This window comes from Nicotiana tomentosiformis, chromosome 8, assembly GCF_000390325.3.
Source record: "Nicotiana tomentosiformis chromosome 8, ASM39032v3, whole genome shotgun sequence".
Classification (NCBI taxonomy): Eukaryota; Viridiplantae; Streptophyta; class Magnoliopsida; order Solanales; family Solanaceae; genus Nicotiana; species Nicotiana tomentosiformis.
In genome coordinates this window covers 1,212,070-1,236,868 of record NC_090819.1, presented here as the reverse complement: position 1 = coordinate 1,236,868, position 24,799 = coordinate 1,212,070, and the positions used below count along the sequence as shown (strand labels likewise).

Below are 24,799 nucleotides of genomic sequence, written 5' to 3'. Positions count from 1 at the left end.
TAAAACACCTTTTAAAAATAATGTTAAATTCCAAGATTTTAAATACGTCCAAGTACTGGTTCAATGAGTCTCAATAGTAAATGGTACATGTATCTTTCACAGAACTACGCCTAACATGTTCACTATATTAATCCTTATTGACTTACTGGTACTTTGAAATAGTACAAATTAGAATCTGTAAAACCAAGCCACTGCATCTGATTCCATAAATTGCTGAACGTGTTAGGATTTTAACAAGAAAATATATAATAATAATCGAATTATCATTCTCTACTGATTGTTTCTTGGTGTGGTCACAATCACTAGAACTCCCTAGAAAAGAAAGGTCTTGTAATCATAAAACAGAAGACATGCTTATTTCTTTTAACTGAAAAATAAAAATGTGAGGCAACAGTGTGGTTTGAAGGGAGAGGTAAAGATCATTACATTAAGGGGCAGAAACAAAATAACTTAGGAAAAATCCCTTTAGAAAAAAGGGCAGCCCAGTGCGCTATGCACGGGGTATGGGGAAGGGCCGAACCACAAGGGTCTGTTGTACACAACATTACCCTGCATTTCTACAAGAGGCTGTTTGCACAGCTCGAACCCGTGACTTCCTTGGAAAAATCCCTTTATGTGGGGAAAATCAAGAAATCTAAACAAATTACAGTAAGGTACCAAGTTAGAATTGGATCCACTAAGACAGTGTCAAGTTAAAAATGGATCTATTCAGATACTATAATTGAAGATACTTCCTTGCATGGCGGTCCGCTGCAATCGATAACGACTGTATTGACACGGGGAAAGATGGACCCATCTGCAGATTTCAACCATCATTATGCAATTAGAATCTTGATCAATGAATTATGCATGAAATTCTAAACATGAAACAATCAGCAGGTACTGAAAGGATAGACATATTCAAGCATATCAACGCTGCAATGCCCCCCCAGATATGAAAATGGTAAACGGGTACCAAAGTATAGAACTAGAGATTTTTAAGATTCAAAGTTCTCGCAACGAAAATTTTCAGTGCTGTGCTACTTAGTCTCACGAAAGAATAGCATTGAATGTACAGTTAAGGACGAGAGTTTTGAGGTCCAATGCACCCAAAATGACGATTTTAGTGCCCCTCCTGGTCAAGTCAGTAATAAGTATCAGTCCACTGAAAGATCCACATTGCCTAGTAGTAGTCGGTTGTCAAGGACATGTCTGCATTACTGTGCTAGTCTCACCCAAACATGGGATGTAGTATATTTCAGAAACAGCAAATTACTGTGTCATAGTCTTTTGTTTGAGGTAAAATCAGAGAAATGCATGCAAAGAACAAGAGGATCCTACATGTCTCCTTTATGATTCCGTGACGCTAAACTGCAAATTGGCCAATTTGACCATGACAGGGGTGCACCCATAAAGACGGCACATAATATGTGGATGAAACTATGAAGCAGATCATACTACCAAAAATTATGCAGTGAGCATTCCTTCATCTTAAAACGAAGCTGCAGTACTACATGCTCATAGACTTTAGGTATTTAGTGAGGGGCCTTTGTAAGCCATACTTTACTCAAGTAAATTCATGATTAAGGAGCCAAAGCAGGAACTCCCTCAAACGGAAAAGCAACAAAGGGTCTATCAAGAGGCAATATCTGAAAGGTTCTTGTCTGCTATCTCACATATCTATTTTTGAGTTTATATATGTACTTAGAAAGATTTATGCGAGGCATCAGATTTACGAAGAATGTAAGTCAAGGAGCTTACCGTGCTGCATATATGGACTGTATTCACATAACCAGCATATTTTGAGCCTGCATCAAAGATTTAAAAAAAAAGGTTGTTACCTACGGATGTAGACGACATAAAAGTTGTGACCAACGAAGTTAGATGCCACCCATATGTGTATAATAAGTTGTATACTTCCAGAAAGGGGAAAAAAATTGGGCGACCAGAAAGTCAATTTCCTTTTCTTTACTTTCATTCCTTAAATCTTAGGGAATACATTTTTTGAATACTTATCTGACAACTAAATGAATCCTAAATGGGAGGAGAAGAGGGCGTTAAGCAGGATTTTTCACCGGACCTTAACCAAGCAAATCAATAAGGATATAATCAAGAGTTGCTTACTCTTTTTTAAGCCAGCAGGCTTCTGACGCAAAAGTTCGTGTACAAATGCACCAACGTTTTCACATAGTGCCTCATCTTGAAAACTTACCTGCAAACAATGTTTCACGGAGGAAGCGTCAGGACGTGCATTCCAGCAGTCTATGTATCTAATGAAGCTTAAGAATCTGTGATGAAGAAGAGAGAGAGGCAAAGTGTACCTTCCCAATTCCTACATGCACAATTGCAGTTTTGTCTTTTTTGAAAGGTACACCTTGTTTTGCTTCTTTCACTGCTTTTGTGATATCTTTGGTAACAGTACCTTTCTGCATGCATTATGACAAAATAAGCACTAACGCGTTAAGAACAACTTGAATTAAGAGCAGAAAGATGCATATTACTTACTTTAGTATCTGGCATCAATTGTCTCAAGTACTTGGCAATCTGCAAAAGCGTGTGACGTTACTCACTGTGAAGCACTAACAGCACATTTATATTTTCCCCCTCCTCTTTATCCGTTCAACATTGACGGGTCGTTTGATAGGTCATTATAGCATCAAACTATACAGGCACTAACATTGAAATTAAAGGACTGCATAGCCTCACTTGTTACTATTAGGGGGTTGGTTGAAAATTGAACCTTGTTTCATGCATCATGGACCTTACTATCTATATATACCATCTATGAGATAAATGCATATTAGGCTATGTTTTACTAATTCAACCCTCCATCTGTTCCGTCCAGCTCCAATCCATTCCCAACCCACCTTTACCTCCATCTTTAACTAAAAAGATTAACTCATGTATAATTTTCTTTACAGTAATTCTTCCGCACAACTTCTTCAATAACACTTCATAACTAAAATTATTTTAGAATAAAGAGAATTCAATCACTAGGCAAAAACTATTCTTGATGCAAACGTTAATCATACTGCCAATCCTTCCTCCAATTTCTTGACCAAATACAAGATATAGAAAGCCTACAATACAATCAAACATCCTAATTATCCTTGTCCGTCAACATATCAATCATAACGAATAAATTGCCCCAAGTATCCTTTTATTTTTAATTTAGAAATCTTTCCCATCTAACTAGTTTTTCTGGTATTCAAACATCAAATCTCCATTTCATTACCCTCGATTTCACATGTCTGTTTAAAAACTTTTGACGATAAAAAGTAGTCACTCTTTTTTTATAAGGAGAAAAACTAGTCACTCTTTTTTCCTTTTCATTTTCACTTTCCTCACTTGTCTTCTTCTGCTTCCACTTCGCAGCCACCATGGAACCACCTCACCACGAGACACTCTTCCTTAGTTATTCTGTTTCTCTCCTCTTCATTTCGTCTTTTCCTCCTTTCTTCTTATTCTTTCCTTCTTTTCACCGCCACCTGCTACTGAACAGGTGCCCCAACCCTCCGAAACTTTTGATACATTCCATGAAAATGACTACTATGTTCCTAAAATAGAAAATGAAACCATCTTTCTTAATTTTCTTTTTGATAAATTAAGATCATCTCTTTTTGTTATGGAAGTATCAAAATTCACATGTTTCACTCCTGCTATTTTTGAATGGACTTTAATAGAATAAATGCTTTGATATTCTTTGTAGAATTGAAGGGTAGAAATGAAGCTCTAAAAAAAAAATTGAAGGGTAGAAATGCCTCATAACTTTATGAGCCAAATGCCAGGAGTATAGCACTTTAAGGAGCTATAGTGCACTTATTGCCCGGTAATCTCTTCAAGTTTATAATATTTCTCTTTTGATAAGTTCAAGTTTATAATCTTTCTAATCCACCTTTATGCTAATGGCAAACTAAATGACCCCTGAATACAATGTAATCAAGGAAGAGATTTATCAATGACAAGTATGGACAGTCAATTTAAAAAACCTGTCTCAAGTTCGGCATCATTGCATGAGTGGAAAAACATTTGTCAAAATCAATCTTCACATTTCCTGCATGTATAATCACACTGAATGTTAAAGGGCAATAAAATAAATGGCAGTGGAAAATCAAGCTGAAGGAATACCACTGAAATAACATATCCTCCTCATGGGTTAGAATACATAGATGCCCAAAAGAAAAGAATGGTTTCATCATCATATTCCCAAATGTGTGGGTGAAATTGCAGATTTTTTTGTTTAGGAATAAAGTCCCCTAAAACCAGATTTAATCAGCATTTACCCAAAACCAGTCCCACTTTTAGGACCATGATTTTGGAAGGGAAAAAAAGGTCAAAATTCTTCTAATGCTGTCACGCCAAGACAGTGTTAACTTTACGAATAGTACATAACGTGCTCGACTGTTCATTCAACCTCACAAAAACCTAACCTACTATCTCTTCTTTTTTGGACAAGTAAATCTAACCTGCTAATCCACAAAGAGGGATATTCTTTCAAACCAAAAATATATATGAAACAAAGAGCATTTGACTCGACAATGGATTTTCAATTCTTCAGATATTTACTATACCTTTCTCTACAAATCATCAAAGTATACTAAGGCGGACTTTCTTTCATATTCCTCTCATCCTGGCATCCATCTCTAGCTTCATTTTGTTCTCCTATAAAAATATTTATTAATTAAGGGTAGTGTGTCCAGCTGGGAGTTGAATTCCAGCTTGTAAAAAAGGGGTCCAGAAAAGTGTGGCTGAGTTCTTTTACCATGTCAGCTCGAACACCAACTCACCAGCATTTCTGCCACCATTTTAGGAGAAGCTCATACATTAAATAGGAAGTATACGACAAATCATAGTTCCAAACTTCCGATGCAAAACTACAATGTCATTTGTTTCTAATTTTGGTTGGTTCACATGTGTGCTTCTCAACTTACAAGACCCAACCTACTGCAATTCATTTTCTCCTTAAATTATCTGCCGACAGGACACCCCATGCTACATAACATGAGCAGGTCACTTCCTTATGTACCTTGGACTTCCATATCAGCATCCACATGAACCTTCTTTTGATAGGTAATAAAATCGACATCCACATGAGCCTTGAATCCACTCCATGTAAGTAATTATATATCCTTTGTAAGAAATTCCCCACCTCCTCCCATAAAACTTAAGTTGCTCGGACTCTTCACTTTCAGTGTTGCACTCGTGTCGACACGACGTGGGTGTGGGATCCATATTGGATGTGGTCAACAAATTTTGGGAACTTTGACCAAAATTGACAGAGAAATTCGGACAGATACAATGATTTCAGAAATAAAAAACAAAAGCTAAGGTGAAATTGAAGAAAATGGAGTTTCTTGTCTATAGAATTTTCTATGTTGATCAATATTTTCTCCTTCTCAAAGACCTTGTAAGTTTTCCACATAATTGTCTCATAATTTGGACATATTTTTATAACTCTATTTTAGACATTTGACTTATTTTAAGCTGAATTCCTACACCCGTATATGTACCCAAATCTGTGCCTCCGAATCTTAAAATTTAGATCATGAAGGATCCGACCTATAGATCTGCACCCGTATCGGTCACCCGCACCGGAGTCCGAGCAACTTAGCATAAAATTTCATCCGTTATCTCCTTGTATTTTGTGAGTTTAATAAAAAGCTTTGATTGTTCTTTTGGTTACCCCCCCCCCCCCCCACTACCACCACCACCACACACACTCTTGCACAGAGTTTCCTCTGCACGCCCTAAATATATGGGCAACCTTATACATACCTTATATACAAACATCCGTAGCCAATACCCCACTAGACGGCCTACGACTACTTTATCTTGGGTATATGACACGCACCATTCACAGAGTGACACGTGCCAAAAGTGTGTGTGTTATGTATATATATATATATATATTGTAAATCTCAGTTGTTATTTTGCACTTAATACATACCCCCCCACCCCCACCCCCACCCCCACCCCCCCACACACACACACACATGCACAGTTTTCCGTTGTGGCCTCTTAGATAACCATGACAAGAAACAATTCAAGTGTTTCAGTGTTTATGCATTCATATTGCAGACGAAGCACTAACGCTATAAGTCGTGCTTCTGCACAGTACATCAATCAAAATTTTATCGCATTGCTTTCCCGACCTTGAATCCTGGATATTTACACACCAAGCTTGCCATGTGTTTATACCTTGAAATTACTTCAGATTCAATCTGTGACATACCTGAATTGCTAAATATACTTATAATGCTATCCAACTTACAGAATACAGTTGAACAATCAAGTTTTACACCCAAAACAGAATATGTAACATTTAACCCTCTTACAAAAAGAGTTTGTCTTACCATACTTCTAGATAAAGTCTAATTTTTGTTGACCAAATTTATTTTCACAGTTTTCTACCCTTTCCATCCCAGCTCCTGCCAGTCCTACAGCCCCCGTGACTCCACTATTTCTTCTGTGAACCTTTCTCGGGCTCAAGTTAACCACGCCCAAGAAAGAAACTCAACTTTTTGTAATTCAAAGAATTAAGTTAAAAGTGAAGATTGTCTTTTGCATAAGGATAGTCAGCTTGGATGAATACTTATCAGTTTCACTTTACTCCATATATTGGAGAGGGTTATGAACGAAAACCTCCAGAGAGGTCATGAACATAAACCTCAAGAGAGTTTATGAAGTGGAAGGAGTAACTTGACCTGACCTCATAACTTGTACCATTTACCTCAGCATGCGAGTGGACATAGGGTGTACCGCTAAAGTTCTAAACAGTTGCAATTCTTAAGAAGATGAATTTAGTGAATACCACTCTTGATATTCTCTATGAGCTCCAAACCACCAACAACATCAGCTCCTGCTTCTTGGGCTTCATCAGCAGCAGCTCCTTCAGCAAAAACAGCAATACGATATACCTGAGGAGGAAAATATTTAGTCAGAAAGCAAATCTAAAACAGCATATGATTATCTAACCTTAAATTTTTGTGAAGAATGCATTATACCTTGCCAAACCCATGAGGAACAGCTACTGTACCTTCAAGCTTCTGCAGATCAAAAGAAAGAACTATGAGTTAGCACTAGCAAACTAATGGGATTGCTTAACACTCGGATCAAATTAGCTAAACTAGCAGGGATCTTTGGCAAATACCCAAGCAGGGGAAACTATTTACCCGCCCCTGCCCATGGTGGTTTGCCCTCTACCCATTTTTTTTAATACCTAGTCAAAGCCAACCAAATGAAGTCAAACTAAGCTACTAAACCAAGCCAAGCAAAGCCAATTCCAGCAAAGCAAACCAAGCCAAGCCAAGCCAAATCAAGCTAAGCTAAATGGGTAATGGGTGGGTAGATAGGGGTAATTAGTTTTAATTGGGTAAGTATATATTGTAAATAATTTTCAAATGGGTTTTAGGAAATGGTAATTATTTTAAGCTTAATGGGTAATTTGCATATCAAACCAAAGCGGAAAGAATATTGGAAATGTGGAACGACCATAAATTGCACTCTGCTTATGCCACCCGTGCAAGAGAACTTATATTTCTACAGGCTTGCACTGACAATATTTCAGCTAAGGCAAGGAAAATTCACTCTTAATTAGGTGGCAGTAGGAGCATGATTCTATCAACAAAATCTGCTCCACACTCACCAACAACAAAAGGATGTGAAGTCAGCAAATTCCTGACCAACCGTGGTAAGGATAGAGAATGATGGAGCTCGCTTTATAATGTTAAGGAATATTTGGTCAATTGCTAAATCCATGATGAGTGCGTGCAAAGCAAATTCTGGAGAGATGTCCCCAAATGTTCAGGAATTGACATTTAGGTTGAAAGGTTTAAGGCCCTCTTTACTCTCATGATTTATGAGTTTCTTCTTAGTCCAAAAAGTTTTTCATTCAGCCGCAAAAACAGTAGCACCCCATTGGTCCTGGGAGTTCTGTTAATAAATTCTGCTTATGAAACCCCCAAGTAAACTAAAATATACAATATCCATTCGCCATGTGATGAATAAATTTAGACATATAAACCAATAACAATAGAAGTGGTAACAAGAAGTCTATCTCTCTGTTCATTTATCAATTTTTACGACAAGCTTCGATAGCAAACTTAATGCGAGAATGAAAGCACACACCAGATCACTTCGGCGCATATCAGAAGTCAAAACAACATGAGCTTCCAAAGTTTCATCAAACTTCTTCTTGGCATTAGCCTGCATAATCACTAGAAACAAAATGAATCATGGCTCAGTCTGTAACCTCTAAAGAAACCACAACTAGAGAAAAAGACAAAGCACCAAGGAAAAGCAGACAAGCAAACCAACTCATGGCAAGCTACAGCTAAGAGTCACTTTGATTACATACTATAGACAGAAAGACAAAGCACCAAGCAAAAGCAGACAAGCAAACCATCTCAGGGCAAGCTATGATAAAGAGTAACTTCAATTACATAATATGGACTTTGATCCATAGTCACTATTTTCAACATGAACAGATGAATAAAAAATATAATGAGAATCTGAGGAAAAATGACAGTTGGATTTTTGAGCCATGCATATGACTACACCTCTTTGATGGAAAATTTGAACCTGTCTCTATCCTGCAATGTAATATTATTATTATCTACAAACACTTGTCCTCAAGGAAGGGACCGAGCGGTTGAAGAGACGAAGTTACAACTTTGGTAACCAAGAGATGACACCACGTGAAACTTTTCACTTGCCTAAGCCTTCGTGGATAGAGTTATACGATACTAATGCAAAGTAATAGATAACCGGTGAATTAGCAGGTTCAGAAGCAGATACCACTATCCTAAAATAACAAGACAAAAAAACTAATATGAAATACGACCCTGGAGTGTGGTCTAGTAGTCAATGGAAGACAATGGTTTGAATCTAGCATAGACCAAAAAAAACTAGATGATCTCTTTCTATTTGCTAAAATCATGATAAAATACCTTGACGAGCAGAGTTACCTAGTACTTGTATTGGTGAAAGGATGCAGGTACATGGTGGAATAGTTGAGATGCACAAAGACTGACTCAGACACCATCGTTGTCGGAAGAATTATCTAGAATGCCTAGACCACTAAGTTATCTAGAATCACTTAGAAGCTTCCAAAATACCCTAACATGTGCATTGCTTAAGCGTGTGATAGCAGCTTCTTATGGTGGAGGTTATGCAAGTATTGCTCATTATTAACCTAGAGAATATATTGGACCATTCCTATAGTCCATGTTGACTAATAAATATTCCTACACACCATGGTGAAGCAAGGTGGAAATGTTACAATAGGATCATATAATGTAAAAGTGTTTTAAAAGGCGTGGGCGTAAGGCGAGGCATTTTACATATGCCTCAGCAGGGCGTAAGCCCCGAGGCGTGGGGCGTAAGCCCCATAGGTATTTTTTTTAAAATATTTTATAAAATAATATAATGACAGTAAATATTTATAAACAGGTAAAATTGCATAAAATATTGAAGAAAACTATATATATGTGTGCTCCATCCCCATAAAAAACTAATCAAAACAATCTATTATACGTTACTTACAAGCACAAGTAATTTGAGTCAAAGAATAAAGTTTTCTATATGGAGGAACAAAAAGGATGATTAACCTGCAATTTGAACTTTGAATTTGTTGCTATGAAGAAGAATGTAGTTCTCTTTGTATTTGTAAAAACAATTAAATATTCGTTGATTTTGGGAGATATTAGCAGACTAGCGGACAAGATAAAAAATTGTGAAAATCATGAATTAGGGCTTACATCAATAAAAAGGTCTTTACTTTTAAATTTAATACTTTTGAGTTCCTTTTAAAACCTTTTGAGTAATTACCAAACTGACTTTTGAGAATTTGGGTATTATATGAAGGACTAATTCAACAAATTATGTTTTAATTTGAAAAAGTCTCTGAGGCTTACTCCTTACTAAAAAAACGCGCCCCGAACGCCCGGGCGTACACCCCAAATTGCGGGGCGTACGCCTCTTGAGACTTTCGCCCCACACCATCGCCCCGGGGCGTTTTTGGTACGCCTCGCCCCGGGGCTTGCCCCAGAAACGCCTTTTGAAACAGAGAATTGTAAAGTAGTAAATCACTGATATCCAAGTGAAGCTGTGGGGCATACCAACAAGGTGCTCCGAAGACTTTAACAACGCAAGCACATTTTCTTATGATGTTAATTTTCCATCAGTATGATGAGAAAAACCGCATGTACAGCCTCTAGACCAAAAGATAGAGATTCTTACATTAAAACACTATCCACTATAGCAAGCGCCCAATCACCTACATTGACTAGGATATCATATCTACTCCAAACCAGTAATGTACATGAATATCACAAGAAGGTTATTTCAGTTTGATTGTGAGCTTAATGCACACATTTGTAGCTTATGGGAAGATTATCCACATGAAACCTAAGTAAACTACAAGAACTAATTGCTTTTGGTTCAGTTCTTTCTTTTATTTTTTCCTCATCTCCCTAAATCACGACTATCTTGAAATTTCCTTGTCCAGTTGAAAAGAAGTAACCAGACACAGCAAGTATGACGATGAAATTATACTATTCTAGATATTCTTTTCTCCATTTTAGAAATCCAGCAAAAATGCAACTGTGGTAGCTATCAGGGCCAGAAAAACCTCCATTAGTTTTATGGATTTGAGCAAATGGATGTTGCTTTTAGGACTTCGCCAACACCTTATGAGAAATCAAGGTTTTATGGATTTTCACCATCATGAAGAAAAAGATGTTCTTCTTGAAATTTAATTTTTCCTTTTCTCCTTGGTAATTGTCTTGAAACTACAACAACAACAACAACAACATACCCAGTATAGTCCCACAAGTGCGGTCTGGGGAAGGTGTAAGCAGACCTTACCCCTGCCTTTAGAAGGCAGAAAAGTTATTTCCGGAAGACACTCGGCTCAATAATTGTCTTGAAACTAAACCCTAAATAATGAATTGAAAGAGGGAAAAAACAATCTTTCTACTAACCGGAGAGAGTGAAATACTCCACAAGAAATTGCAATCCTACTTTTCGTTCAAACTATTAAGGAGCATCCTATAACTGTTTTCTTCTTCTTCTTTCAATTCATATTAACCGGTTAATCCCTACCCTCTTTCTTTTTTAGGATGCCCCACAAAAATCACAACTTTTTATATTTAGAAACAATTTACTTTAAACTACTCATTTTACTCTTAATGAAATGATTTATAGCCACAAATAGAATGTTTTAGACCGCAAGTTTCAAGTGCTTTAGTTCTTTCTTGAACTCCATGTACAGTCAAAGTCAAACACCATCACATAAATTGGGACAAAGGGAGTATATTTTATAACTTCACAAGGAGTCAAAAATTTATCAAATGCTAAAAAGAATTCATATAACCACCCTAACTAATTCCACAAAAAAGATCTGACCTTTACGAGGCGAATGGCCTCTTTAAGATCATAAACAGCTTTTTTCTTCTTTTCATCATCACTCTTCGCGTTAACCAATGTAGGAAACGGAACCATTTCCTCTTCAACATTCAAAACTCTCCTCATTGCCGCCCTTTTTTGTGCCTCAATTCTTCTTCTCTCTCTCTCCAGCTCCTCATCACCCTTAGCTTCCACTCCCCCATCCTCTTCAACCCGATCCTCAGGTAACGGAGCCACTCGGGTCGGGTAAGAAACCGGAGTTATTTTTGGTGCATCCTTCAAGTACCGGAGATCCTCCCGTGTCCACGTCTTACCATCGGCGTTAACAGGGTCTTTGGTATTCGACTCGGGACGGGTAGAAGCTTGAGACGTGGTTTCTGTAGATGGGGTTTCCGGAGGATCCTTGGGTTTGTAGGAAACGGGTTGGACTGGAATCGGGTTTTCTGTGGATTCGGGTTGTGATTGGGATGATGAAGAGGAGAGAAATCGGTGGAAATGAGAGCGGAGAAGAGGAGAAAAGTGAGATGGGGTTTTGTAGGAGCAGTGGCGGCGAGCTTGATGGAGCAGTTCGAAGGCCGCCATTGGAGTTTTTGGGTGCTTTTTCACAGTGAAGCTGAACTGATTGTGCTAATGTCTGCAAGATGGAAGGGGTTTTAGTTTTAGGGAAGACGAGGGTTTTAGCATTTTTCAGCCTCCTCCTTTTTCTTTTTCCCTTTTTCTTTTTCTTACCATGGTTGTTACATATAAATTGCGAAATAAGCTTACAAAATTTAAAAGCGTAAACCACAAAATGAAAAAAATAAGATTAACGATGCAATCACACGATCATTATATTAAAAAAAAATCATTATAATATTATAAAAAATTAATAATATAATATAATAAAATTTAAGTAATAATTAAAATAAATATTATATTTAAAGTAATAATATAATAAAATATAATAGGAAAAATAATAAAAATAAAAATTGAAAAATGAAAATATGTAGAGAGGATAAAGTGGGGTTGGGGGGGAAGCAAATATACTCTTAATAAGAATGATAACAACAAAATAATTTTTCCTTATTCCTAAATAAATTGATCGATTATATGAATACTCATTTGACCATAATAGAGGCACGTGGAGAATTTCGCTACCATAATTTTTTTCATTCGCGGATATAGAACTTGAGACCACTAGTGATAGTCGTTGGAGTATTCACTTTGAATAAATTTATTGCTTTCCCCAATAAATTGGATACTAATAAGTACATCTTATTTTAAATTTATATTATATTAAAAGTATGAAAGCATTTAACAAAATATTATTTTTTTTTATCCTTTTAAAAATAGATTTTACACTAGACAAAATAATTATTTAATTATTTTTTTTATATTTAAAAATAATTATTTAATTATTTTTCTAATATTTAGGATTTCAAAATCAACTAAATTTACATATTGAATCCTTCCTTATTAATTATATAATATAACATATTTGCAAAGACAAAATAATAAAAACCAAAAAGTTTCTTATTAAATCGTTTTGTGTAGGAAGACTTAATATTTAAAACATCAACTAAGACTTTTCCTAATATTGTCAGCTATCTTTTTGCTTAATTTGGGCAACTTAATGTCTATCTGAAAAGCCACAAGGTAATTAAAATTAATATAATTGCTAGGATAGTAATTACGTAGCATTGTAACTTATGTGGTTGTCATAATATAATTACAATATAACTATAAGTATACCGTTTGGTTGCACAAGTGTAATTACACAATTAAATTAACTTTTAAATATAAAGTTAATTATCAAAAATTAAAATTTATGATTTAACATTTATGCCTTTATAAATAATATTAAATTCAACATTTAATATGGATATTGTTTCTTGAAAAAATATTAATTACTAATCATTTATTTGTAACTAATATTGTAAAAATAATCGATATATTTTATAAAAAATAATAATATTTTATTTTAATCAGTTATAAAAACTTAAAGTACATATTTTGTAAGAATATCATGGACTACATGCTTGATAAATTGATTAATATTTATAAATATAATAACGTAACATGACTTAAATATTTTTAAAAAAATAATCTGTCAATTCTAACTGAAAATTGAATGACATGCAATCTAAATTAATAAGTGAATACTACTAAAGCAAATAAAATGTTAGCGAAAATATAATATAAATTCAAAATCCAAAAAATAACATATTACATTTATGTAAAATTACAACATAGCATAAATTAAGTTTCAACATAATTTAAGTAAATATAATTCAAAAGAAAAGAAAAAAATAAGTCTATAACCTCATTCAACAATGATTCTACTTTAATGACATCACTCATTATATGCTAAGTTTATTAATGATTCATTATTTCTAATATGAGGAGGAGTAGTTTCAAAACTAGAATAATATATAGCACAATTATGCTAAATGAAGAAAATAATAATTAAAAAAAAAGAGCGACTACATGAAATCACAAAAAATAAAGGTTGAAAAATGAAAATTATTTAAATATTAAAAAGCAATCTATTATTTTAACATAGTTAAGTTTGCATATAACCCCATCCAATAATAAAGTTCAACTTTAATGACATTGCTAATTATAAGTCAAGTTTATGGATGACTTATTCTTTTTAAAATTACGAGGTATAATTTTTTAGAATAATAACGTAGCTAAGTGTAATAAGCAAATAAAGAAAAATAATTAAGAAAGAAACAAAATATGAGAAATTATGTAGACGGAATTTTCTAAGATTATATACTCATTGATATAGGATCGCAAAGTGCGTACCATAAGACTAGTATACCTAATATGAATGGCTACCATATTATAAATATCATTTATTTTGAAAACTTAGTGGTTTTGGTTGTTATAGTTATATATAGTAGTACTACTTTCCAAGAATCCTTTTATTTATTTTTATAAGCTTTTTATATCACTCTTGCAAATGTGATTGAAAATCTCTTTTTAGAGAATTTTATTTTATTTTTAATAAATATTGTTGTGCTTGCATAGGTCAGAGTAGAACTCAATGATCATGACTTATGAGAAAATTTGCGTAACCAACCTAACTAGTTTGATATTAGACAGTAGTTAATCGAGTAATTGACTCGAAATAGTTAAGTCGCAACCCCTTGGTGTATGTTTAAGCAAGCTGCAAACACTAATCTTTAGGATCAGATGCCTAATTGATTTTTCTACTCCTCGACACACTCCTACTTTTAGCTTACTAATGATATCTTTTCCTTTTAAGTTTTACACTAAATTTTCTTAACAAATAATATCACATTTGTGATGTTTACCAACTAGCGCATATTATTTTCTTTATTAAGGTTGACGAGCCAATTGGAAAAGAATAATAAATTATAAAAAAATTCATACATTCAATGTTTACACCAAACCACGCAAACTTACTTCAAGAGCGATTGATTGAGATAAAATGTGTATTTGACCATGGTTAAGCGACTAAAAACAAAACACATGCGATGTTATTGTAGATTTGATATAAATACTTACAAAATCCTAATTTCTTTAAAGCTTCCCCCAAGCAAAGAAGGAAAATGTAGGATGTTTTGCCAGAGGAAGAGGGGGCTTGCAATTATGTGGTTTACATGAAGGAAAAAGAAGTTTGTATTCTCAAAGTATCTGACTTTTAGACAGAACTTTTCACCTTAAATTTACAGATCAAAACAAATAAAGTTATATAGCCTTAAACGCAAGAACAATCGCCCAGCAGTAATTCAAACATATCGTTAGGTGTAAGAAGAGTCGTTCCGCCAATAATCAATTCAACCTCAGGCCTACTGCTCTCAGATAATGCCTCCTGAGCTTCTCGAACCTATTAGTACAACAAGGAGGGACTGTTATTTTGCGTAGGCGAGCATGGACTGTCCATTGCACTTCAAGTGAAAGAGAAAGGATAGCAGTGTTTAATAGTTTTTCCCCCATACTAACATCTTTAACATTTGTTGCATATGCACATTGCAAATTCATTAAACCAGCAGGAAAGCAAGAAGGAAGATCCAGGGAAAACAAAAGTACTACTCCCTCCATTTCAAAAAGATTGGCACTAATTCTTGATTAGTCCGTTTCAAAAAGATTGGCACAATCTCAATATTTCCCTAATAGGAAGAAGCATTTATAGCCACACAAATGCTATAGCAGGTTTAAGACGACAACTTTCAAAAAATTTACATCCACACTAATGCTTTGGCTTATTTAAGACCACATATCTCAAAGTCTTCCATTCTTTATTAAAACTTCTGCCAAGTCAAACTAGGACAATCTTTTTGAAACGAACGGAGTATAAAAAAGAGGCACTGAAGAAAGAGTCCAGGGAAAACAAACCTCAACACCATTTATGCCCCCGACAACAAAAACGAGAATGACATCTTGATCTGCCAGACTTGGTTTTGCCTGCAAAGTCCAAAATCAGTTCAGCAAATTACACTAGCAAAGGAAATATTTACATCTACATGAAGCATACCTGCCCAAGGCCAAATCTCCCAAACCCACTTTTGAATAGCCGGCCAACAGTAGATGAATGATACTCTAAACCAGGTACTTCATGCTTAGCCAGCACCCTTGAAAGCACTTTATAAAGCAGTCCTTTGTTTGAGTAAGGATCATCATTGAACTTACTCTCCAGAGCCTGTGACCATTCTCTGAATGAAATATTCTTCTTTAAGCTGGACAATTTGTGAAAGAATTTGAAAAGATTATCCGCCCTATCACGCAACTCTAACTTTAGCTGCATGTCACCATACACTTGCTCTTTGTTTTTATCTTTTCCAGCATCTTCATCACCCCAACTACCCCAATCGTCATCATCAAAATCAACACTTTCAGTATTAGAAAGACCTTCCTTCTTTTCTTCTGATTGTCTGTTAAAGTTGGCTTCAAGATCCTGAGTTAAACCTTGCAGAAACTTTAATTTTGCAACTGTTGGGTTCTCAACAATCGCATCAACAATAGCTTCTTTCATAAAATGTTCCTCTTGCCAAGAGAAAGGACCAACAGTCCCAGAAGATGGGAAATTCTCACCTGCCAATATATATCCAACAACTGTGAGAAGCAGAGCATCTTGTAGAGTAAGAATCCCCCGTTGAGCATCCAACTTATTATTTCCCTGGGAACTAACAAAAGCACTTTTATTTATGAGATCACAAATTTGAGCAGCAAGACTCTGGCTTGTGTCTCCAGCATTTACATTCAGTATCTTCTCAGCACTGTTAAATGCATCCCATTTAGCACTATGTGATTCATCTAAAGCATATAATGCTGCTGCAGCTAACTGGATGATTCCTTTGTTTTTCGTCAAAGATGACTGGCTTTTGGCCAATGCCTTAATCATAGGCTGCAAATCTGATTTTGAAACATAACCAGGACGTACTTTTACGTTCAATGACATATTTTCCCGACGTAAACTTTCCTGCAGCCATTTCTTGATCAGAACAGCCCCATCTTTTGTCCTTCGCTCTAGTATGGCTTCCAGGTATGGTGTTCCATGAAAATTCTCCGTGGAGACAAAAGAACCACAAAGAAGGTCACTCTGAAAATCTTGCAAGGACATTTCATCACTAAGTTTAGCGCTAAGATTCACCAACTCAACCATTTGAGAAGTTGAGTCTCTAGAACTCCAACCACGGAGAAATGCTTCAATGTTTGCCACCAGCTGAAAGTTGTCAAAACTAGAAGTCTCCTCTCTTAAACTATTATTCAGTGGTATCTGAACAGTAAGAGGAGAACGTTGCAAGTAAGCGGGGCCAAGTTTAAGCTGGCTTTGCGAGCTTTTAGCTTGACTGAAGGGCGACATCCATTCCCTGCGAGGCAATGATGAAAACATTCGATCCACAAGTGAGTCACCATGACAGCATGGAGTAAGAAGGTCAAGTGTGCGATCTATGAGTAATAGCCCTGCAGATCTCTTACGCCGACCGACGTCATAAAGACTTGACATGTCCGTCAGAAGCTTTCCAACAGTTTTTGAAATATCACCCAGGGAAAATATTTCAAGTTTCAGGTCCATCTACAAATTAATATAGTATCTTTAAAAATACAGGTTGAATGAGACCAACAAAAAAAAAAAAAAAAAAAAAGACAGAAAATCATAACTATTATAAGTAAAAAAAGGTACTCCTTGACATGGAGTTGTTATTTAGGCATAAAATAATATCACTGACCAATGTATCAGCGTTCCAAAGCCATATTAAATTATTCTGATACATTTCACCCTTTACTATCTAAATAACAGTCTCCCACTATTTACCATTTATTTCCTCAGAATGCCCTAACGTTGTTTTTATCCTTTTTCTTTTAAATAAAGAACAATATTCTTATCTTTGATCTTTTATTATTACTAATAATAAAATTAAATTGATTGAGTAGAAAACGGGTTTATTCCAGCATTTTATGCTTGAACAAGCATACCTATGGATATCTACTTTTGTTTTCAAGAATTTCACCAATTTTCAACTTTATAGCTAACTAACAGTTTCTTCGATCCAATAACTGTTGTAGTACTAGAAGTTTCATCTGTATGTATGTTTTAAAATAAAATAAAAACTAACTATATAGTGTTCTTATATTGTCCATAATATTTTATGCATATTAATGGCCCATGCATCACAGAGGTTTTTTCCAAGATAAAGATAATGGCATGCTAAACACATGTTACTGAGAAGGTCTAGTCATGTTTCACTGCCATGATGGATAACAATGCTGCCAATTGGAAGATATCATTTTTATTTTCAAGACATGAATCATGATAGAAGAGAACATTAAAATCCATCAAGAAAATTTCAAATAAGTGAAAGCATGATTACCTTTGCCGCCAGATGATAAAGAAATTGAGCGGTAAGAATTGCCCCAGGAGGGACATCCTCACCATCGGCAGGTGTCCCAGTACTTATTGGAGGCAACCCAAAGCTTATAGAGTTATCATGTTCAGTGGACAGGTATGCTTCAGCAACTGATCCTTCTGAAGGCAAGACAAAGAATCTGGGTGAAAAGGGACACAAGACCAAAGGGAAATGATGCACAGAAACTTTCAACTTTTTCCCTACATCTTCTGTCAGGTCAATTACACTGTCTCCATAAAGTTTTTGTGGACTTGCAACAGAACTGAAATTAGGAGTCGCTTCTTTACTGGTGGTTAATTGTGACCATCCTTCATCTTCAGCGGACACACTTTCCTTTACTGTGCTCTCTCCAGCATGACTAGAGTTCCTCAGAGACTTTCCAGCAAGCTCCTCATAATCTTGGACAAGCAAGGATTCATATTCACGATATGCATCCGGTCCTAAGGGTGACTCAGGGTATGCTGAGTGACCCGTCTGGAATAAGTGAATTTGGATACACACTTAAAATGAGGTAAATATAAGACATTGTAGGTTGATTGTTGAAAAATCTACTAAATGACGACTTCTTATGTCCATTGGGGGAGAAAAAAATGCCAATGACAAATTTAAGCCCTGACATATACTAGAAAATCTCGTTGTCATCGTTGTAGTCAAAAAGTAATAGACTAAATTTCTTAAAAATAGATAAAAGAACTTTCAGTCACGATGCAGCTTTCTTTTATTTCTATTGGTGAACAGAAAGTATTTGAGACGAGGAGTAGCTCCAGTACCGATAAACTTATTTGACACCAACGTGATATATTAGTTTCAACATGGTTTATTAAAGACCTATGTTTGCACCCAATAGGAAAGTAACACAACGATTATGAAGACCAATAATAACATGAAATAAGCCAGAAAAAAAGAAGTCATCCTGTCTATAAGTAATTTTCTGTTTAATCTGGTATATAACTTGAAAACATGGCCTTAGACATAGTCTAACACTGAGTTCAGTAAAAAAGATAAAATTCCGCCATAATTGTGGTGGCTGGGAGATCTTATCCAGAATGGGGGAAGACATTCGTGGGCTAAAGAAAATGTTGTCCATTAAACCTTTCAATCTATCTCGTATTCTCTGTTGACCTCCGCTATGTGATAGTATGCTTAATACATTCACTTAGCAGTGCCCAGAAGCTTTCATTTTGTCCTACTAAGACCAAGAAGACAAGCTAAGTTTGGCTGATAGCATATTTTAAGGACAGTATGAACTATCCTTTCATTCACAACCAAGAGTATGTAAAGACAAATATATCTTCAGATAACATCTGGTAATCTCACCTTCAATTGATCTATTCTTTTGTTTCACCTTTTATTTTAAGGGGACAGTATTATCTTCCATCGAAATTCTGGATGAGATATATATATAAAAGTGAGAAACTCTTACAGTAAGCTATTCTATCCTCGTATAGACATATATACTGAGTATCGCGCAAGAAAGATCTGCTTGTCTCCCATTTTTTCAAAAGCTTACCAAATTGACTCACATGTAATGGGTGGATATATGTATATTTCTGTTCTTATATAAAGTATAATGGGTGGATGTAGTTAGAGGAATAGAAAATATCAGGTAATAAACTCATCATATATCAGGTAATCATTCCAAAATCTAATGTGTAGACAATCTTATCTTGAGAGATAAGAGTCCAACATGTTTTGACAAATACAACCGGATACTCTCATTTCATTCAAGAAACAATTAGTATGACCAAATGTTCAGAGACAAAAAATTAAACACATAGAATGAAGAACATTAATTTTACAAGCACAAAGGTACCTCTGAGATGCATGTAAATATAGCACAGCTGCAGACAGTCTGAAGTGCACTCAGGCAACGTAAAATATATCTATGTGCATCACTTAGAAGACGTGACGTGATGACAACAATTTTCTTTGCAGGCCCAGAAGTCGAATTCCAATCAACCACCTACAGGGAAGCATTGAAGACTGGTTCAGACAAAATGTAGATCAAAAACTGAAGAAAAATAAAAACAAGAGGATCTTCTTATATACACAGTAGCTTTGTTTTTAATCATGGTAAGCACTTTATGACCCCTTCGATTATTTATATTTCTCAATCCAAAAATCGACTGAAAATGCTTACATGCTAATCATGTGCATATTTCATAGTAAGTGACAGACTCCTTAAATAATCTTCTCAAGGAGATATTCCTTGCTAATACAAATCGATGTTGAGCTTACAGGTCTTTCAACCCAAATACTACAGCTCATTGTTCTTGTTTTCCTTTTTTTTCCCGTAATCCTACAGCTTATTTGTTCAACTCTTTTTTTACCTTTTCTGAATGGTACTTATTTGTTCAACTCTTAATGAGGAAACTTTTTTATTTTTATTTTCTTTTTGAGATGGAAATAAAAAGGAAAAACAAAAAAGTCCTCATTAAGACTTTATTTAATTTTTTTCACGAGTAATTCTTAAGGAGAGTTAAGAATTATTAGTGAGAATTTCAAACTAAATAGTTACAACCACGTTACCTTTAAAACACATGACATGCCTTTTCAAGTACAAATTACTTTTCGTGAAGTGGAAGCATCTACCTTTTTCTTTCTCAATGTGAAAATCATGTGGAATTTAAGCTACTATTTATAATACGCATCAATGATGAAGCAACCTGCACTATAGCATGATGTCAACTAAAAGAGAATTCAAGCAACAAATTCCAAAGCAACTAAAGTATAACTATTGTTACCTTATCGAGAGGAGACATTTTCTCCAAACTGCAAATGGCATGTGCACCCAGCTCCAAAAACAAAGAGAATGCTCCAAGAAATTCAAAGCTTTCAGTACACCCTGCATCCAGATAAATTATGGCATCTCTAATTTCATCTGATATCTGAAAAAATAAAGATACAAAATTTTAATTGGATTACTGTTCCCCAATGTTCAGGAGAAATATCAAGTTAAAATCATTCACCATGCTGTTATCAAAAAAAAAAAATCAGCGACAAAACAAGTACATAAGTGCTTTTTTGCTTCTTAGATAGATAAGTGAACAGGTGTGGAAAATCAGAGGAAATAGAACATATAAAATAATACTCCGCTACTTGGCCTCCTGCAGAAGTAGAGGTGAAAAATAGTTCTCTGATTCGCTGGATATTTTATTAGCAGAGAAGGTAAAGAGAATTAAAATTAAACCTTTCATCAGAGGCCTAGTTCTTTCTAGATTCTATCATAATAACAACGATATACTATGTCTCAATCCCAAGCAAGTTGGGATCGGCTATATGCATCGTTACATTCCATGTTGCTCCATAGAAGTTCATCTTAGTCCAATATTATATAAAATAAGATTAAAAATGAAAACACGAAGCACTAAAAGTTCTTTATATTTTCTATATCTCTAACATGACTAAGAGACTACTGGAAAATACTGGACCTAAACATATAACATGACTATAATTTAATACCAACTAATTGGTATCGCCCATAGACTTTTTCCTTTTTTGTACCCTATTTTTTGCTAGATCTGCAGCCTGTAGGGATTCCAAGAGATCGTAAGTCTTTTCTGGCAACTTCCTTCCATGTGATTTTAGGTCTGCCTCGTCCTCTTTTAACACCTCATTCACCATAATTTCTCACATACGGACCAGTGCATCTGGAGGTAGACCTAAGACATGACCAAACAATCTCAATAACCTTTTCCCATTTTATCTTCTATATGTGTTCCAACCTTCCGCCAAATGTGATCATTTTTAAACGTGTTTAATATTGTATGACTGGACATCAACCATAGAAATTGCATCTAGGCGATACTCATCCAGTGGATATGTTTCTTTTCTGATAGAATAACATGAATCTTTTTTCCACTTTAAGTATATTTGAGCTAGAGTTGCCCAAATATTAGAAAGGAAAAGATAGGGAAATAAAACGGGCATCAATGTTGTCCCTTCTTAAACATAAGAAAACGATTAAACAGCAAAATGGTAAAACTGAAGAAGGGATTTTCGAGTTTAGATATTTGTAGAATTATACTCTACCGTCACACAATAACAAGACAGTATCTTTCTTCCTTTTTCCTCCTCTCCATTTTCTTTATCACATGATCAACCGACCCAATAGAAAACCTCACAAGCAGAACCTAAAGTAGAAATGTAAAATCCAAGAGCCATATCTTCGAAGTTCTCCCTCGATCTATTCTAAAATGTTAAAATTTACAGGCATTATAGCATCTATTGGTATGGACCAGTGGTTGATGAAACTAGAATGAAGATCACAAGAAACCATGATTTGAATCCCAACAGAAACAAATATTTAGGTGATTTTTCCATACAAGTTACCCGGTTTGTGCAACAGTGGGGGGTGCAGGTACCCTATTGGATAGTCGAGTTGCACGAGAGCTGGTCATAAAGTCAATCAAAAACCAAATATAAAAATAAAAAAGATTTTCGGGCATTAACTATCTAACCGAATTTTATGGTTGGATAGTCTAAAAATATCAAACTATGATGAATCAATGAATCCTTGGGCCTGAATTATGTACATAACTAACGGGTTCAACTGAACCCGACATATTTTACTTGAAGTATAAATGTATATGTAAGATTACTAAATTTCAATAAAAGTTTAAATTTTAAACTCATAATTTCAAAACTGCAAAGGATTCATTGGTAAGAACCTAAAGGTTGAACCCATTGAAGTTAAATACTTGCATCCGCCTTTGATCATGTTGCCTACCCAAATTAGTTTGCGATTGAGGCATAGTTGCTATAACTAAAGTCCACATGAAACAAAGAAATTTGTGATCTTTTTAGCTCAAGCTACAGAGACGGTAAATTTGAGAATGCACAATTTTAACAATAATAGAACTGAGTAAAACAATTAAAAAATCTAAAACAATTTTATAACATGGAGCGAAGTATGATTATAGGAAAATTAATCAGAAATTGAGAGAAGACTCACTTGTCTAATGGAATCGATACAACACTTGATCACATCAACCGTAGCCATAATTCCTTTCGGCGCCGTAACCGGTGCCGGAGCAAGATAAACTATCGGCGACTGAGTTCCGGCGATTTTTACTTCAATTACAGTACGATTGTCCGGATCTGGATGGTGAATTCAGCATAATTACGGACCAGTGGGTTCTCGAGTTGGCTGGGCCGCAAGTAAAACTCGGAAAAGGGGCAAGTGCAGAAATAGCCGGTTGGAGGACTGTGTTTAAAATAATAGTCCAAATTTACAATAGCCCGTTTGGACATAAAGAAAAAATTTCACTTTTTTCCCGAAATTAGTGTTTGGCCATAAATTTTCAAAATTTCACTTGAAGATGAATTTTAAAATTTTTTAAAAATTTTAAAAACTACAAAAAACTATTTTTCAAAATTTTCACTCAGATTACTCACAAAACTTCAAAAACAACCCAAAATTATATTCATATCCAAACACAACTCTAGTTTTCAAATACCATTTTCACTTGAAAACAACATTCACTTTTTTCCGAAATTTTACAATTATTATGTCCAAACTCCCGCAAAGTATTTTAAAGCTTAATCGTCGAGGGAGACGTGGGATCGAGAAAAATGTCACACGCCATATTTGTGTGGGTAGATTAAACAGAGGTTAGCATATGGGGAGTCATGGGTGACAAGAATGTACCAACAAAATTTAAAGGTAAGTTCTATAGAGTTGTGGTTACATGGGCCATGTTGTATGGGGCTGAGTATTGATCAGTCAAGAGTGTACATATCCAAAATATGAAATTAGCCGAAATGAGGATGTTGAGGTGGATGTGCGGGCACATGAGACTGGATAAGATTATGAATGAATATATTAGGGAGAGGGTGGGCGTTTGCACTCATGGACGACAAAATGCGATAAGCGAGACTTAGATGGTTCGGGCACGCGAGGAGGAGAAGCCTAGATGCCCCGGTTAGGAGGTGTGAGCGGTTGGCTATGGCAGGTACATAGAGAGGTAGATGGCGATCTAAGAAGTATTGGGGCGAGGTGATCATGCGAGGCATGGCGCGACTTCAGATTTTCGAGAACATGGCTCTTGATATGAAGGTTTGGAGGTCGAGCACTAGGGTTGTATGATAGGTGGTATAGGACTACTAGCGAACTATGTGCACACTATTTTTCTCGTTTTGCATGGTATTAGGTTACTACCTTTCCACTTATTTGTTGTCTCTTTCGATACTGACTATTATTTTTCTGGTTTCTTTTGTTGTCGGATATTTATTCTTTTGTTATTTTCTGATATTATTATCTCGTCTTTTGAGCCGAGGGTCTCCTGAAAACAGTCTCTCTACCCCGAAGTAGGGGTAAGGTCTGCGTACACTCTATCCTCCTAGACCCCACTATTGAGATTCTATTGGGTTGTTGTTGTTTTGTTTAAAGCTGATTCGCTTCATAACTAATTTTTTTGTCTTCTTGAGCCGAGGGTCTATGGAAAATAGCCTATCTACTCCCTCGGGGTAGGGATAAGGCCTTTGTATACATTACTCTCCCTAGACCTCGCTAGTGAAATTTCATTGGGTCGTTATTATTGTTGTTGTTGTTA

General features: G+C 35.4%; 2 protein-coding genes across 3 annotated transcripts; both read right to left on the bottom strand.

Annotated features, from left to right (window-relative positions):
- Positions 1-328: 328 nt before the first annotated feature.
- On the bottom strand, positions 329-12,101 carry LOC104094475 (uncharacterized). The gene is made up of 10 exons (XM_070181939.1): positions 11,386-12,101; positions 8,107-8,184; positions 6,984-7,025; positions 6,791-6,896; positions 3,969-4,033; positions 2,485-2,523; positions 2,301-2,405; positions 2,104-2,191; positions 1,741-1,787; positions 329-796 (listed from the first exon to the last, which is right to left on the bottom strand). The coding sequence occupies exons 1-10, from the start codon at positions 11,965-11,967 to the stop codon at positions 716-718; spliced, it is 1,233 nt and encodes a 410-aa protein (XP_070038040.1). The 5' UTR covers positions 11,968-12,101; the 3' UTR covers positions 329-715.
- Positions 12,102-14,851: 2,750 nt separating this feature from the next.
- LOC104097981 (sec1 family domain-containing protein MIP3) lies at positions 14,852-23,445 on the bottom strand. 2 transcript variants are annotated; one of them, XM_009604615.4, is made up of 7 exons: positions 23,200-23,445; positions 20,990-21,133; positions 20,059-20,208; positions 18,210-18,719; positions 15,872-17,413; positions 15,733-15,801; positions 14,852-15,223 (listed from the first exon to the last, which is right to left on the bottom strand). In XM_009604615.4, exons 1-7 carry the CDS (start codon positions 23,245-23,247, stop codon positions 15,095-15,097), a joined length of 2,592 nt encoding a protein of 863 aa, XP_009602910.1. In that variant the 5' UTR covers positions 23,248-23,445; the 3' UTR covers positions 14,852-15,094. The 2 variants fall into 2 exon arrangements, with proteins under 2 accessions (XP_009602910.1, XP_009602911.1); XM_009604616.4 differs by having other exon boundaries at positions 20,990-21,090.
- Between the last annotated feature and the right edge of the window lie 1,354 nt (positions 23,446-24,799).